The sequence below is a fragment of the Bombus flavifrons genome, chromosome 9 (assembly GCF_040668555.2).
Source record: "Bombus flavifrons isolate JBK064 chromosome 9, iyBomFlav1_principal, whole genome shotgun sequence".
NCBI lineage: Eukaryota > Metazoa > Arthropoda > Insecta > Hymenoptera > Apidae > Bombus > Bombus flavifrons.
In genome coordinates this window covers 3,152,459-3,170,685 of record NC_138450.1, presented here as the reverse complement: position 1 = coordinate 3,170,685, position 18,227 = coordinate 3,152,459, and the positions used below count along the sequence as shown (strand labels likewise).

At 31.8% G+C, this 18,227-nt stretch overlaps 1 protein-coding gene across 3 annotated transcripts in view; it reads left to right on the top strand.

Moving 5' to 3' along the window:
* The window catches only part of LOC138183535 (uncharacterized), a 67,567-nt gene that overhangs the window by 13,238 nt on the left and 36,102 nt on the right, over positions 1-18,227 (top strand). For 2 of the 3 annotated variants that reach the window (XM_069120585.1, XM_069120586.1), the window contains exon 3: positions 14,146-14,205. The exons of the other annotated variant lie outside the window; for it this stretch is intronic. In XM_069120585.1, coding sequence (XP_068976686.1) covers positions 14,146-14,205 — 60 coding nt within the window. The remainder of the gene's footprint in view (positions 1-14,145; positions 14,206-18,227) is intronic. 3 annotated transcript variants of the gene reach the window in all.

Below are 18,227 nucleotides of genomic sequence, written 5' to 3'. Positions count from 1 at the left end.
AACATCTAGATTTTTTCCTGTTATTGAAGATGTGAAAGAGTAATTAAGAGGATCTATATCATGTCATTGAACTGGTCTTCCTACCGACTTAGCAGCACACATAATAAAGCATCGCATTATAATACAACAGATGTTGACATGCAAAGAAATGTAGATGACCTTGGAATAATCTTTAAGACGACCTTGTTATGGAATTTTTCTTATTATCACCAGATGTAAGTCTTAAAATCATATAAAATTCACTTAGTCGCATTTTTTTTTTAATCTTCGGCTGATATAATTTAGATATTGGATTCGACACATCCTGACGAAAGAAACTCATTTATACATTATATTGGAAGGAAATCTTGGCCAATCGATCTTCTGTTGATTGATTTGAATTATCTGAATGTGAACTTCTATTATCGGAACGAGTTATCATAGACGAGAATCAGTGAACTCTCGTTACATTATCGTGGAACTCTATTTATTCGAATTTTATTTATTGAAACGAAATTTTGGTATAAACTAAAGTTCACAGCATGTAAGCTTTGACTTTCATTTGAAAACTTTATATATACATAAACACAAACATTTTTATCTTATCTTTATGTACAAAAAGACAAAAATAACTCTTTAAATTCTATACAAGATTAGACCATAAAGTTTAAACATAAATTGTTAGATTAAACTTAAATTATTAGCTCTAAACATTAAACTATGTAATTTAATTAGATTCTTTTGTTTCTGTTCTGGACAACTTGATCTCTACTTGTGCCTTTCTGTTTTCTTCCTCTAATTATCCCTTTCATAATTTCTATCTCCAAAGAAATTTTAATTTCGAAATTTGGTGTTCTCTTTGCTTAAATGAACTCCCGCCGATTAATTCAGAATTATTCAGTGATTTTCATCACTGAACTCGTATTGTAGTAATTGTTTTTCCTCCTGATGGATTTAGATAAATGGACCGGCAGCGTATATGGACACCATACATGTTTGTTTGTCCATAGATTTAGATAAATAGATTTTTATTGCAGAATACATGTTGTAATAGAGTGTAAATATATGCGTCTTCTTTTAAAAGCTTCTTAATTCAAATGTAAACTCAAATGCAAACCAAACGCGCAGCATCACCGACGTCATGCTCGCAATTCTTCCATAATGTGTAAAACAAGTAAGTAGGAGAATTACGTAGTGTAGGTTTGAACTAAGCGAGACCAATCTCCTTCGAGATACAGATAATCATCCATTACAGAAACTGACGCAAGTTATTGCTACCATCTAAACTAATAACGCACGTTTTATTCAGATCTAGTTCTTGAAACTTGAAAGAAATGCATTGTCATAGATCGAAAGGTGTTCTACATTTCCATAATATTTTTTCGTGATCGAACGTAACATGACTTGCGGCGACAGCAATGCCGAGAAATACATGAACTCTACGATGGAAATTTATTGTTAACCTGTTTTACGTCGTAAATTAATATTCCTAGGCTTTCGTATTTTATTCTGATTACAACATGCAATTTATATAGCAAAAATTTAGCGATTCTAGGCACATACAAGTTACAGCACAACTTACACAATGTTAATTCTTTAACACTGGAACTACCAAACCCGTCAAAATGATTTCGTTTCTTTATAATTACTGAAAACATATAGGTATTTTTCCAAAACTAATATTGATTTTTATTGAAATAGAGGCATGATTATGTGGCTCCATTCATATTAATTAATATCGTTCGAATTATGATGATTGATATATAGAATATTTAAATACATATAACAGACTCATAGTTCTATTGTTAACTTATATACAGATTCTATACGGGATTTGAAATACACGAAAAAATGTCTATCGATCTCTTGTGTAGAACAAGCTTTGGTATGTTTAGCGTTGCAATGAAAATTACGCGTTATTGTATCATGTAAAAAATTCCACCGCAAAATAGAGTAGTAGTTTCGTCGTTCTGACGATGGTTTTAGTATACAGCTATTTCAAACATCTGTTCGAATAAATATCACGATTTAAAAGATCGTAGATCGTTTCTAGAAGTAGGATTATTCTAAGCATCGATTACATATGGAAAAAAATGTACAATAAACACGAATAAAAATAAATGGAATGAAACGACGTTGAAAGCAGATTCTAGAATTAAACTGTTTACCAGATTTCTATCGCAATGATTAATGAGTTATTTTGCGTCCTCGTTAAAAATATTGACGTTTCTACCTCCCGCGAAGGTCTCTCGCATTGATAATTCTTAACAGTGACTACGTATGTTTACCATTATTTACACAATTCCGAAGAGTTTATCAATAAATTGCTCTTGGACGGAGAATATTTAATCTGACTCAATGGTTCAGTTATTTAAGAATGAATCTAATGTGAAAATTCCAAGACTGTTAAGATTACAAATGTAAGGAAAATCTGTGATATGTATTATTACACACAATATTCTTACTTTTTCTTGCAATTTATTTTATACCTACGTTATACGAATTAATTTGGCAGTATACTTTAAATAATGTATATAAAATATTGTATATAAAAATGTATATAAAAAATATATATAAAATGGGTATATAGAAATAAGTCATGACTGAAATATAATTAAATATATAGTTTAAAAATTCTGAGAAACTATAACACAGCTAGTAATAATTTACATCGAATTTAAAGAATGTAATTTATCTAGTTGCAGATTCGTTCTACTATCCAATTGTAAAGAAAGAAATTGGTTGTTTCGTATTTTTCAATTGTACTAATGGAGATTCAATACGATTACAATATATGTGCGTAGAAATTATCTTGTTTATTACTGCTTTAGAAAAATATGTTTAATTGTCAAACATGATTAGATACACTTATTGTATTGCAATAGTATCCTTTTCTTATACATATCATGTACTGATAGCTATTCATGGTAGATTACATTTTGATAAATTAAACAATTGATCGCTTTGATTTTACAGATTATTATAACTTGATAAATGAATCGAATGTTTACAGAACTTTTGACTTTCAGAATATTGAGATATTTTTCAATCTGCACCGTTTGTCACACTAACGAGCAAAGATAATAAGGTTAACCTACGATAATAAATTTCCTTGGTGATAAAAAAATTATAGAACATGAAAAAAACTGTCTAATGTATCTAATTGCCAGGTTTTATTTTTGTTCTGCTTCTTCTTTTTCCTCATCTAACAAAATATTTTAGCACATTGTTCCAACTGAGTCAATACGTTGTGTATCCAATATATCATTCGAACTTCGATCGTTACCAAAATAACATTTTCCAATTTGTTCAGTATATATCAAACAAATTTATATAGAAAACAGCATACAAGGGAAAAATTCTTTGCACTAGTTCGCATACGAGAATTCTATTATCAATGAGAATTATTTTTTATAATTTCCTCCCTCAAACTATTACTTTATTATGGTAACTTAAAAAATCCTTAAAAATATATTGTAGATTATTTTTTTTAATCACGTATTGTCAACATATTGTATGGTCACAATGAACAATACAAATTTTCTATAGTCACGACGAATGATTTTGAAATGTATCGGTTAAACTCGATCGTGGCGAAAGTTTTTTCTACGTTGCTTAACTTACATTACATTACATACATTATAAACGACTTCAATAATTCTGATATTTTATATGAAAAATAATAAAAGCAGGCACGCAAGGCTCAGGATGGTACAATTTTACTGACTTGAATTGCTCTTGGTATGTATGTAACTCGCCTACGTTGATTTAAAGCTTTAGAGGGGAAAAGTGGATTGATTGACCATACTGACCTTGGACGTGTTGGCAGTTAACGCTAATTTGTTCTAATAGATTAAGTTAAGCAAATTTAGCGAGTAGTAAAAGCTGTCAAGTAATTCTATTATCGCGAAATATATTTCCTCGAAATCGATTTAACAATTTGCCACTTTAAACTAATCTGCGCAGTCTAAAAATATTAAATTAATTGATCGATATATTTCATGATTTTATTCGTGTCCATGAAAATTTAGAATTTTTTTTTTTACAAAACCAGATAGTGGGAATCTATGCAAAACTTTACTTTACTCATTTAACCCACCGTAATTTTGATTCTTTGAATTCTAAATATACGCAGTAACCACGCGTAGAATATAACAATGAAATTCATAAACGTGTAATGATAATAATAATAGCCAATCAAAGAAGATTGTTTATATGATCGAATAAAATCATGAAAGTTAGCAGATAGGAAGATTATCGATTAAGATTAAGTATAAAGATAAAGTTTGATTTAATTGAAATTAGTTGAGCAGCAATATTCATTTTGATGATATGTTACGATGGCATTTTAAGAATAAAGTAATCTGCCGAATTAACTGACTTTTGTATGCACATCTCGATTCATCATGCATAATCTGTGATTCATTTCTTGACTTTATAAAAGCCTGATTGAAATTCTTATTTCTTGATTGAGACTCTTACTTCGATTGTATAAGAACAAACTGTTTGAAATTCTTTGTCGTACTTGAAAATGTGAAGATTTTATCAATAAAGTGTCCTAAGTGAAAATTTTGTTGTCATTTATTCTACACATAATATACGCACATAAATGTCTTCACGTTTAATAATTTATGCTTTATGATCATTAGGTTATTTAAAAAATTATCTTTACTTAATTTTTTTTTTCTCAAAATCCATGTCGTTTTACGTCATTTTATCTATGGCGACCTAAAATTTATAAAGCGGAGGGGATAAGTATGCTTGCAAGTTTTCCTCCAGTTTCTCTTAAAATTTTTGCATAGTTTTATTTTCCATTCGCGAGAACGATTTTTGTTATAATTACAAAATTAAGAAATTTCTTGTTAATATTATGATATCTCGAAGACTGTTTCTTTTTCACACGTATACTGATTAAAAAATAGTTTATCAACAAAACTGCTTATCGTCTTTATTGTGTTTATCAAGACAAACATTTTTTAAAAGATTTCTTCGTGTGTACATAGGTAATAACCTGCCTCTTTCTGGATATCTAAAGTAAATTACGACTCCTAAAAAAAAATAAATATTATTCTACGATAAACAATATATTAATATTATGAAAATAGAAAGTACAGATAAATAGAATTTTTCTAATTTTTTATCTTTAACCATAAGAATGGAATTTTCCACACGAGTGACGAAGTTAAAGTAAAGTTTAATCAAGACTAAAGGAAGTGATTAAATGGAACAGATTACTCGGACATTTTGATTTATTTGACTCGTCAAACAATGATCGATAACAACAAAACGACTTAAATCCTCTTTTCCTCTTTACACAGTTTGTGTGTTGATTTTCGAGCGAAATTTTCCAAAATAAGAAATTAACTATGAATAAGCTTTATTTGTCTAAGAATGTAACTGTGTTTTTATCTTTCGGTAGCTAAACGCATGGACATGACGTCCGAGTGTTGTCAGTAGTCCGGAAACCATTGAGGTTAACGGTCATCGATAGATTCTTTCCAGCGCAAACAGCGCAGACGTTCCGTGTTTTGCAATCACTTTAATCTGTATCGCTGCTAATTGTAATTTCTCAAGTTTCCAATAGAACATTCGCATAGCAAGACATTAAATAGACAAACATTATAGATAAACAACTATGTAAAATATTAAAAATCAGACGAAACTTTGTCGTTCGATTTCTTTTTTGCCTGTTTTGGATTTCGCGTATTTACTGGAAATTTAAAGGTAATAAAATGCGTGTGTACGCGATATAAAACATCTAAAGCAGAATTACACGTTATAATTTTTGATAGGTCAAACAAATCTCTATTTCAGTTACTATACTACTATATTATTTGTAGATATTACTATTTTCCGTTCTTCCTTTTTTCTTTCTAATATACCGCAGCGTGTTTGTAAATCGAAACTTGCGAGTGCTTTCACTCGCTGGTGCCTTAGATTCGATTAGCAAAACTACACTCCAGCGGAAATATTCGATTTATTCGCTTCTGCTCGGCAACTCGAAAAAAATAAAGCAAGGCAAAGAGAAAAAAATAGAATGATAAAGTTCAGAAAAGCAAAGATCCGCGATGTTTTTTTGTCTTCGGCAGAAAACATCCTATTTAGCGCGGTTTACAGATGAATAAGTTTTGAATATCCAACTACGTGCACCTGTCGGTGAGAACGTACACGCGAACATACACGTATATACTTTCTAGAGAAGCTTGTTGGTCTGCTTTCTAAATTTTTGAGCGAATCAGCAAACGAAAGAGAAGCTTCGATAACAAACGACGAAACGAAGAGACAACTTGGTTACAGTTTCCTCATAGCCAACGATAAAACTTCGTGCCGTCCCATTGTGCTACTGCATTTCGCCCGATAAGAATCTAATCGAAAACACGGAGCGTTCTTAACGCGTGACAGACACTCTATATAAGGATAAGTGAGAGGTTGGCGTACAAGCTTCTCGGAGCTGTATCATTCAGCATGGTTCGACAGCCGTGGTTCGATCAGTGCGGCGACAACAGGTGCGTTGATCGGTTCCCTCGGGAAAGGAAAACACGCTGCGGTGTAAATGAGAAAAGAGAAAAGTAGGGAAAGGGAGGGACAACAGAACGTACAGAGAAGAGAAGAAGAGGAGGGCCTGTAAGGTGGAGGAGGAGAGGCGAGGAGATATAAGAAAGAAGAGGGAGAAAATCATTGGCGAGGGAACGGGAACGGGAACGGGAACGGGAGCGTTCTTGGTTCAAGTCAGTCCAGCGAAGTCCGTCGAAGGTGAAAAGTCTTTCTGTCTTGCTTCCTCTTCTTCAATTCTGTTTTCGGACGAACGAGAGAGACTCTATCCACGATCACCTTGCCCGTTACTTTTAACGCGTAAATACCGCGCGTGGTCGCGTGCTAGTGCAGAGAAAGAGAGAAAGAGAAAGAGACAGAGAAAGAGATACCTATATACAACACATAGCTGATCGGGAGAGGAGTGCGCGCGCGCGATCTCGTGTGTGCCTACCTATGTGGTTAATGCGTGTCCGTGAAGTTTTCTATCGTTCTAAAGGATAGAAGAGATATTGGTGTCGATGTTGTATGAAATTCGAAGCTAACCGAGAGACCGCGGGGAGACTGACTGACTTGTCGCATCGATGAAAACTTGTCGGATTCTAAGTATGTTTCAGGATCTAACGCTTGATTAGCCCGTCGCCATCTTCTTCCTACACACACGGTTGACAGCTTGAGTGCATTTCAAAGTATCGCATTGTTCCTATCGAGTGTATACATATATATATCGAATATATACGTATATAAAGGTCGTTGTTTTGGTGCATCTATGTGTCCTTGCCGTGCGGTCGTACCCTACCCTTGCGCCGACAAACGATAGCCCAGGTCAATTCTGCCGATTTCAGCTTACTATGTTGGAATTCTCCGTACAACATGCCGAAGTCGGTACGTACAACCAACATTTCATGTCCAGCATGCTGCACAGCCTACGTGGATCGCATGTGGTAAAGAAAGTGCTTTCTCGTTTGCCCATCTTTTGTGTAACTCGTGGCTGACCTTTCAGGTGCCCAACGCACGATCCACTCCGTGCAGTGGAACGAGACGTTCGTTTCTGTTTCTGCTTCTGTACGGCTATAACTACGTCGTTAGTTGTTTTTCTTTTGTCTCGTATATTATGGATTTTGTCAAATTTCTTTCGATAGTTTTGCTTCTTCCATCCTTCGAAATATTTATATTCTCCTGTACGCGTTATGTTCGTTGGAACGCGCAAGTTTCACATAAAAAGTCGCAGCGAATACTCGCGGACAACGATAAAAACGACACTTTTCTCCTTTCACACATCGTTGATACATAATCAGCCGGATTAAATGACTTTGTTATGCTCCTCCTCTTCGAATGTTCCTTCATTACGAGTTAAATTATAATCGGCAAAACTAGTTATCCCGCTTAATAGACGAGTGAACAGAGAAAATATAGGTTGAACATGGGGATCGCTATATTGAACGCTGCAATAAAGTCATCGTTGTACGCGCGTAATAAAGTATCACCGCGATCATTCAATTGAAAACTGTTGTCATTCGAGGTTCAAGAACAAGCCTGCGGACAGTCTCCTGCAGGTATATAGCTGACGGCACGTTCATTTTTTTATGCTCGTACACTGGTTCGCCAAAATATATTAACACTTACCATGTACAACCTTTATACATATATCGTACGTTTTATATAAAACAGTTTGAAATTTCGTTATTGTTGTAACGTGACACGGTTATTATGATCGTGTTGATAAAATCCGAAGACAATCTACGAATGTATATAGAGATTACAAGATATTTATTGTAAACATATAATTAGCAGGAGATTAGTATACAGTGTGAATAATCATTTTAAACTAATAATGAGTGTTAAGGATAGTCCCATTGATTGTGACTTATTAACATAATAAATAACTGACTGTTTAGATATTTCAGTTTAAATATGTTAATTTTATTTAATTAATTAAATATTTTGCAGCTTCTATGTAGACTTTCAGATTTGTGTCAAACTTTACCAATAGAATCGGGATAGTCGTGTATCATTATACTAGACCGTGTATATTTTATACAAACTCGTATTTTTATGAATAAAAAAAATTAGGTAGAGAATTATTTTACTTACTAAATATTATAATAGGTATTTTGCTTCGGATACTCTATATATTTTTGCATATTGTGTGTATAATTCTATGTATGTTTGAACTTTAGAATTTTCCATAAATACATAAAATTCCGCAGTCTACTTATCGGCGCTTATTAGTGTCGATTTAATTTCAAAATGTTTCGTATAACATAAATAAAATACATCTACAAAAGGTTCCTGCAGACGTTGGAATACTTTCGCAAGGTATTGTACGTTTCACGATTATCGTTTCCTTTATATCGTAATGTTAAGCCGCATAATTCGTACGAACGAGATACAAAAATATTCTCTGCCGATATTTGCCCTCTCCTTTCATATGACAAGCGAGGCTGCATGCACGTTTGAAAAATTTATTACGAGAAGCGATAAAATGATCTTACAGTACCAACGTGCCTCGTGAATTTTACGTTTCGCGTCTCCTTCTGTCTTAATCTCCGACGTAAATGGTGCAAATAAAGGTATTACGTTTTTAGATAACAGCCACGCTTCTTTTTTCGCCTCGTTGAAAAGTAAGAAGTCACAGGTAGCTAGGAGGATTGGAGTTTGCTCGAAAACATGAGATATATACTGCAGTGTAGCAATCTTTCATTGAGATTATGTGACGTAAAATTGATGATGCGTTCGCTCATTTTCATGCACAGTACGCTACTCGCTCAAGTATCACAATTGCTTGCCAAGTATCCAAGGTTATACTTCTCGTTAAAGGCCAATTACAATATTTCTTATTAATTTTGTCTAATTCTCTGCTTTGAGATTCTCTGCTTTATCTGTTCGGAATTTGAATAAAAATCAATTTAAGATAAAGATTTATTGGCCGGATAGAGTATTTATAGTTGCATTACAAACACGTGAACTTAATATTCGCGTTTATGGCTTAAATCGTAATTTTATTACAAATACATTATCCAACTCTCAATTGAAGAATTTAATCGTCTTCCTCAATCGCAATAACAGTATCAATGTAACATTCAATAAGTGTCCCGCTTAAAAAATTTTGTATAATTAATTCGTGTAAATAAATGTAGGTAAATCGGTCGTTCGATCAACTTAGTTAATCCTATCCCTTTTTTAAATTATTAATCGTGCAAAGTAAAGGATTATATTAACATTCTATTAATATTCTAATTGTATAATATTATATACATATATAAATATATATTATATTATACGATTAGAATCACAAATAAATATTGCATATACTTGTATTACAATTTATTTACTTGAGTATAGTTATATCGAATAAAAAAATTCAGGAATTGGTCAGAGATAGCAAAACTTGGACATTGATCAATAAAAAAGTATTTATACATTCCAAATGTTATGTTACGTTCCTTCAACTTTACGTAATTGATATCACTCATGATTTTTATGATTGTTTGCCAAACAGAGATTAATCAATATTTATAATCTATCTATTTGGTGGTAAGTACGATTCAACGGATATCGTTATTGGATAATAATGTAAAAGAAAACGTAGCATTAACGTCATGAAAGACACTGTTTAGTGTGAACAAAATATTTTCATTGCTAGTCGATCGGAGCGTTTACGATGATTCGAGTGAGTCGGCCAGTTGTTTTGGAATTTGTTGATATAATATAAAGGTTGAAGTAACACGCAGTAATCGTCGTAACGTAAACATAGTAACCTACAATTATAATTGTCCTTGAGTAATAATCTTTGAATTCCGGTTAAGCCACGTGGTTCTCATTGGTTTTCGTTTCATTCGGTGATTTCAAATTGAACAATTCAATGGTGTAAATAACGTAAAAAATCTGGATAATTGATAAGGCATTATAGTATATTTATAATATTAATTTGTCACCTTGTTTCGACTTTGTTAAATGCAAAGGGATTTTAGGAACTTTTCATTGTTAGTTGCTATTGATTTGCATATTCAATGAACTTGCCTTTAAAAGTGATGGTAACAATTATCTGTTATTACTACAATGTATGATAATTTAATCGGTTATCATATTACGTATACATAATGTAGCAATGTACTGCATAGTAACAATGCAAATTATAGAAAAAATATTTTCATTATCAAATAACTGCAGAATAGTGTTAATTAATAATGTTGTACTGCAAACTTTCTGTATCAAATTGATTTCCTCAGAAATTTGTTTTTTTGTCACTTTTTTAGTATCCCTTTATTACAAAAAAAAAGATGTGACTCGAAAAATGGTTTCTTTAAAGTTTTTCGAAATTATATAGAGAAAAGATAGAAAATGATATTTGATACTATTTTACAAATATTATTCTCTTTCTGACAGCAATTTTTAATTATTCCTTGAATGCATAATTTTTCTAGATATGACAAAACATTTTCAAATTGCTAATGTACGTGGTAGAAAGAAAAGTATGACAAAAATAATACTAAAAACCTATCTGGTTAATTTGTATATTTTTATTTAAAGAAATAATATGTTCTACGCTGTACTACGTAGATTAATAAAATAATCTGTTCTTGCGTTCAAAAATAATTCTTTGTATCTTTTAAAAAGAGCTAATGGTTTTGAATTGTGCATCCTTTCAATGCTACGGTACGATATAATCTATTTTATTAGTAGGAAAAGATTCGTGCAGCTGGTATAATAGAGTAATAAAATGAGCGATATTAAGACACCAATTGCCGACCTTGCATAGCTATAGATTTATTTTCCGGTACTGTTAACTTCCTGAAAGTGAGCTTGTTATGAAGTTTATTCTCGTTGAATGAGAATTAGCGTAACTTCTTAGTGTGCGGTCGACGTTCTTGTATCTTTTTTCCGGTCTGTTGTACTAGCAGGATTTTAATGTTGCACGTTCACGTGTCATTGATCGCGTTGAAGGCTTTTTTGGCGGAAAAAAGAAATTGATCACGCTTCATTCCGTGCAATGCAAATTAATCGTCTATCCTCGTTTAAACTTTTAAATGGCAATAGGAAGATTTGTTTTGTATATGAACTGTGATAGGTTGAGAATCACATTGACGAGCTGAAGTTAATAGTTGGAATCTTCTTTGAAATCTTTCGAAAACGCGGATGCTATTTCTAATATTATTAGGGAAATTTTACAGGTTGCAAATTACAAATTACCAATAACAATAAATTCTTCTACACAGCTGGAATGAATATGATAATAAAATTGTTAATAAAACAGACAACAAATCAAATTGTGTAATAAATTAATTAATTAAATTATTGTTAAAGTAAATTCTATAAATCACAAAACATCCGATTATCCTACATGACGTATAATATTTAAGATTTAAATATTTTACAATTTGTTGTTTGTCATTCTACTGATACTACTAGTTATATAATAAATTGTTGTGTAAGACTATCCAAGTAAATTGTAGTTTCGTTGATTTACGTCAATCCTTTGTTTTTTTCCATTAACTTGTAGAATAGTTATAGCGATAGCCATACATGATCTACATTCGTGTTAGAGTTTCTAAAGTCAATTGAAATCAAATCATATATCGTTCATTCAGCATATATTGAATCATTTGAAATAGGTTGGAGACAAGGCTTTTGAGGCATTCTTATCATTAAAATGAAAAAGAAGTACTAAACGCACTGATTTTGATTATATCGGAGCCTCAAGCTTTTACTAAATAACGCGATAGTATGATTTAAGAACTTAAAAGGTTTAGAATTACGTAGCAAATGAAGTACGTATTATTGAGTTTTAATCTGCATTTATGTTTGTTCATGTTTACTAGAAAATTTCAGCGGAGAAACCAGTTGTATTTTATGTTTCTGTCAGAATTTGTTCTAGACTAAACTGATTACATCTTCTCTGAGATCTTCCATCCTAATGTTGCAATCAGATTATGACGAACAGTTATATCAATAACGAAACAACGACGAATAATAAGTTTTCTTTTATCTGCCTTTGATAATTACTTAGAAGTCATACGATAAGGAGCGTTATTGTTATTAATTGTTCACAAAGGCAATACGGGTTGTTTTATAAGAAAAAGAGTGGCTAAATAAAAGATTGAATTACGCATTACATACACAACGTTTAGAAAATATCTGACTGCATATATTCTAACTGCTAACAGAAAATATTTTCTAAGTGTTAGTATTAGATATAAGATGAGATATATGTGCTTAAGATGGGAGTGTGGATAGGTGCGGGTCTTTGTACGTAATGAGTGTTCCAGGTAAAGTACGAGAATGAGTAAAAGTTAGAAATATGTAAGGCAAGTCTCTTTCCCGAGCCGTAAAGTCGAAAAATAAGTAAAATATACTAATAGAAAATATTAATTTTAATAATATATTATTCGATGATTTTTTAATTGAGATTCTATATGGAAAATTGCCCATGCTACGTAAATACTTGTGATTCAAAATAGCTTTATCTTCTTTTCTCACTATTTCTATATTTTATAAATTGCGTATCTTTGCTATTTCGATAATTCCTTTAAAATTTACCTACGTCGAAAACGTATATACCAGCATTATTGCTTTTTGTAACGTCACTTAGCTGCTACTTACCGGTGTGTATATACGTGTACGTATAGATAAGTAGCATACTTTCTACTGTACAATTAATCAGTATTGTGTGTAAAAATATACATTGCCGTTCACAAGTCACTGGACGCTTGAATACAAGGTAAATCGACTACTTGCTTTGAGCAAAATTTTAATGTATTACACACACTCTTAACATTGCGTAATTTCAACATTTGACATAAATGCTAACTTCGTTTCATAATGTAGATTACCTCATGGTATAAAATTATGCATATTTTAATCCAACCGAGCGACTTACGGGTAAACGGTAAAATATCAATGCAGAAAGTCGTATCAATGTTCAAATGATAATTTTTTCTGAAATAAACAAGTATCCGGTGACTTATGGACGGGACTGTATATGAAATTTAGCGTTAGATCAGTTCGATATTTACGGAGCTAACTGTTGCTACTTCGATCTACAAATAAATTCATCAAGTGTATAACGACATAAATATGTTTTTGAGCCATTCAGAAGCCAAGTCGATTAACTCTATTTTCTAAGAATTTTATCAAAGAATACACACATACTAAAGATTGATATTTAATTCTCAAAAAATCGAACAATTAACCTCGATAAAATTGTATCGATATTTACTACTAATTGTATCGATCGAAACTTTATTTTTAAAGATTTAGCCAAGTATATGCGTGATTAATACGATAGCCTAAAAATATACGTATTTCTTTAACAATACAAATTTCCATTATTTTTTATCATTGACCATGGAATGTTCAACTTTCAAGTTTCAATTTCTATATACATAGATAAGCAAGGAATGCATCTTGTTATCAATGATAGCGTACCTTTCTTTTTTTTTTTTACGAATGATAGCGTACCTATTCCGCGAATAACTAACAATTTCAAAGAGAATATTTATCCGTGAAGCATGGAAGGCCGCGATCACTTTCTAGGGCGCGTATGTTTATAACGCGGCGTGCATTAATAATTGCGTTTGAGAAACGTTAAATAAAGACGAGAGTGCAGAACGATCTTGTTTGTCTTGGTTTCAGCTCTTTCCACGGCCACCGAGGATGTGGGAGATGGAATTCAAGGGCACGATAATGACACCGGTGAGTAAATTTTGACGAGCGAGTTCAATTTATTCTATCATAAAATTCATTTATATTACATAAGAAATATACTTGGTATCTACTAGGATGGATATCACACTTCCATCTTGCTATATCGACCAAGTTACTACTTCGAATCAAGGTCGATTTACCTCTAGCCGACACGTTATTCTGTGTAATATATGGAATTAGGAAGTTCCATACTCCCACTTTACGATCACCTTAAACAGCGATTTTTATTCTCCTAAATACGATTGTATATATCTGTCTCGTTGGAATTTATAGCTTTTGTTTGAAAATTCTATAAAGAAACACAGAATATATTATATACACAGAATATATAATATACACTTTAAAAATTATCGACTGCATTAAATTCCTAGACTCGATTAAATTCCTAGCATTTGTTTGCAAATACTATAAAAAGTATACATATGTGTATTTATATACAGAGAAAACTGCATACGTGCAATGTATGCCTTAAAAGTTTTGAATTCGTTTAAAGTTCAGTTGTATCTTCGTTAAACTATTTTTAAACCATCTCGACTGAAGCTCGATATCTTGAAGAATCGACGATTGAAAAAAATTGTAATAGTAGTATAAGACATAATTAAGCTTGTTATATAAAATCCAGTAATATCTAGTTTTCTCACGGAATTAACCGATATCTGTATCAAAGAAGAATCTATATTAAGAAATTGATTTCATTTCATTTTGAATTGAATGATTGATAAACAAATTGAATGTACAATTTAAAAGATCAATTCAAGGATAGCGTTTACGTGGATTTAGATCAGCCATTTAGTAAATTTTGAAACGTTTCCAACTATCTAAGAATTTTATAATTTAATTCGAGGAAACCAATTATCCTCCCTTCCTTTCATTTTAAATCGAACGTCGGTAATTCACATATTACGATGTATTTACAGCTATCGATTCTTGAGAATTTTATAATTTAAAAATAATTAAGCGACGACGTTTATCATTAACAAAATGATACGAAAGACGAATGTTGCATTTCGACATGGATCCATGCCTGATTTTATTTTCTATGCAATAGAATACGCTTTATCAAAATTTTCGTAATTTTATTGCATTGCCTTATTTCTATTGATTATACGTAGATACAATGTGCACCTGTCGGATATAATCTAGACCTAGCTTATACTGTAATGTGTATCTCGGCTATGCTTAGTCATACCTATCCTAGAACCGACTAATTTGTCACTTCGGAAGAAACCTAGCCTCACATGATCATGAATGACCTCACACGTGTTGCAAGTCATTATAATTGTTCGCTGTACGACTTATACATACTCACATATACATATAGAATATTATGAAGCCACTAAATTGTGGATATGTATGCAGTTTAGTTATAGTTGAAAGAAAATTAAACGATCTGCAAGACCACTCTTTACAAGATTCCATAATTCTATGATTTAATTAAACCTGATTCTTATATAATACAATTACGAATACATGTACAACAATCGTGCAACATGACGAATATTCTGATAAAAAAAATTTGAATGTGTATATTGAATAGAAATTGAAGATACTAGACTATTCTTTTAGGTTCGTAGGGAAAGGTAAAAAATAGGAAAGATTCATTTTTGTCACGAGCCTTCCGATTTCTTAGAAATGAATAAAAAACCGTAATCCATATGGTTATCACTATCCATATAATTTTATAACTAATACCTTTTAATCTTCAACTTTAAGACCTTAAGGTAACGTTCCTGTTCTAGGAAACGCTCAACAGATTAATAATTTGTCTGGATTTACGTGGGAAAAGCTATTTTCCTATTCTAAGAAACATCGAGAAGGTTAAAAGTTTTCCGAAACTTCGAAAGCTTGTAAAACGTTCGTAATAACACTGAAGAAAAAAGACAGTACAGAACATGATTGCGAAAGATTTTTAGACTACAATCGAATATTAGTTTAAACGTGTCAAGGAATCTATTTATCGTCTGAAATTCACAGATACGCTTGTTGATCGATCGTTCAAGCGTCAATCGATATTTCTCGTGCTGTTTGATCCACCTTCTCTTACGCTACACCAAAGAATTTGATACAGAAATCTTATCGGTAACATCCAATTTATTAGTCGTACTTTGCTTTGAAATCATCGACTTTAGATGTTGATATACCTTTTATATTTGAAAGAAAGGTTAATCGATAATGAGAAAATTCTTCTTTATCTTGCTCCCCTCTAGACTGATAAATTTATGATACGTCGGAAGAGATTGCGAGTTGTTTTCACGTTACCTTTGCCCATATGTCTGTTAGGCATTTCTTATACGAGATTCGAGTCGTTTTCATCGGGAATTCGTGAAGGGCTATATGCTTTTAAGCGGTTACACTTGCCATACACATTCGGTCCAGGGTCGACTAGTCCAGTTCCACGAGTGAACGGCGATTAATACACGTTTGTGTATTTATTCTCTAGAGTTTTCGATTGATGTATTCGATTGGCTAAACTCGAGATCGCGAGATCGCCATTTATATCACGGTAATTAACCGTAACGAAATAAAATTTCCTTGTCTCTTATCCGTATACATACGTAGCGATGTACGAAAATCTCAGACTATTTACTATACTGATCTTACAACGACGATTGATCATATTTTTATGAAATACCTTTTACATAGCTACGTATAGAAACGATTTTTATATTGTCGCTACATCCTGATAACTTATAGTTCTTCTTAATTTATAACATTTCGATAAGTAAAGTCTTAGATTAAATGTCGTACGATACACGAGAAGAAAGGAAATCGAGAATGTAAATAAATTGTTTGAAAGGGTAAAAACAAATTGGCAGGTCGTACGAAATATATTCACTGGAAAGTTATTTGACAAGATCGCCGAAAGAAATTTTGTTATCAGGAGGACAAGAAATTGTCACACATGCAAATACAATAATTATAATAATATCTAAAAAGTATTAGTTATTTTAAATTAGTCGATATTTCTTTATGAGGTCGTTAACGATAATCCTTGAATTATTATTTGGTCGTGTGTAATTGATATGACTCGTTACGTATTTAGTATCTCTATATTTATTTATAAAAACGAAATATTTTCATTTGTTAAGTGGCTTAACACTTTTTCACGGTACTGTATTTAGATGCATATATATGTATATCTGTGTACACGCGCGTGGCAAATACATTTATTACGTTATCATTTACGTCTTTGCACGATAAACAATCGAGTGACATTATGTCTGATATAGAAACAAACACTTGTTTGTGTTATGAATGCGTATGTAGCCTCTGTAGAAATGAAAATAAATCTGTTTTCATGTACTATACGATTCCTGTATATCTATTCAAAATGACTGACGTTACAAAGATAATTTGGCTCCAGTGTAAATATACAGATGCTGGGAACATGGTATGTACTTTTTCAAATTACATTTTTTTAATTTATTAATTCATAAAACTGGCAGGCTATTAAAAGACTGAAAAGACTATTAAAAAGAAGAAATCATTTAGTGATTTCGTAGTTCCTATGTAAAATACAATTATACCCGATAATAACCAATAATAACCAGTGCTGAAACGACATATTTTGCTTATGATTTTATAACATGATATATATATATATATATATATAATATGATATGATTATAATATGATTTTATAATAATAATAATTTAATTTCTTTTTCTTTAAAGGGGGAGCACTAAAATGCGATAAAATAAAGTAGTGTAACAGTAAATAGCAAAATATTCAAATAGAAGATCTTAATATTTTGCTGTTTGATGCATTGTTAGGATAACACTAACAATTTGTTTTAGTTTGTTTGTCTATACGAGTCTCTTCTTTGATGACTCAAGGCTCACAAGACCTTGAAACAGTCCTTATTATGGAAAAAGACTCGTCCCTTTAGTAGTACATGCAATACCGCTAGTTTAGCGTATTACATGAGTAATTTCTTTAACGTTTGACTCGGACGATTTTCTAAGTTGTTGCAATATACTGTTACGTTGTGTACTCGAATATAGTAGCAA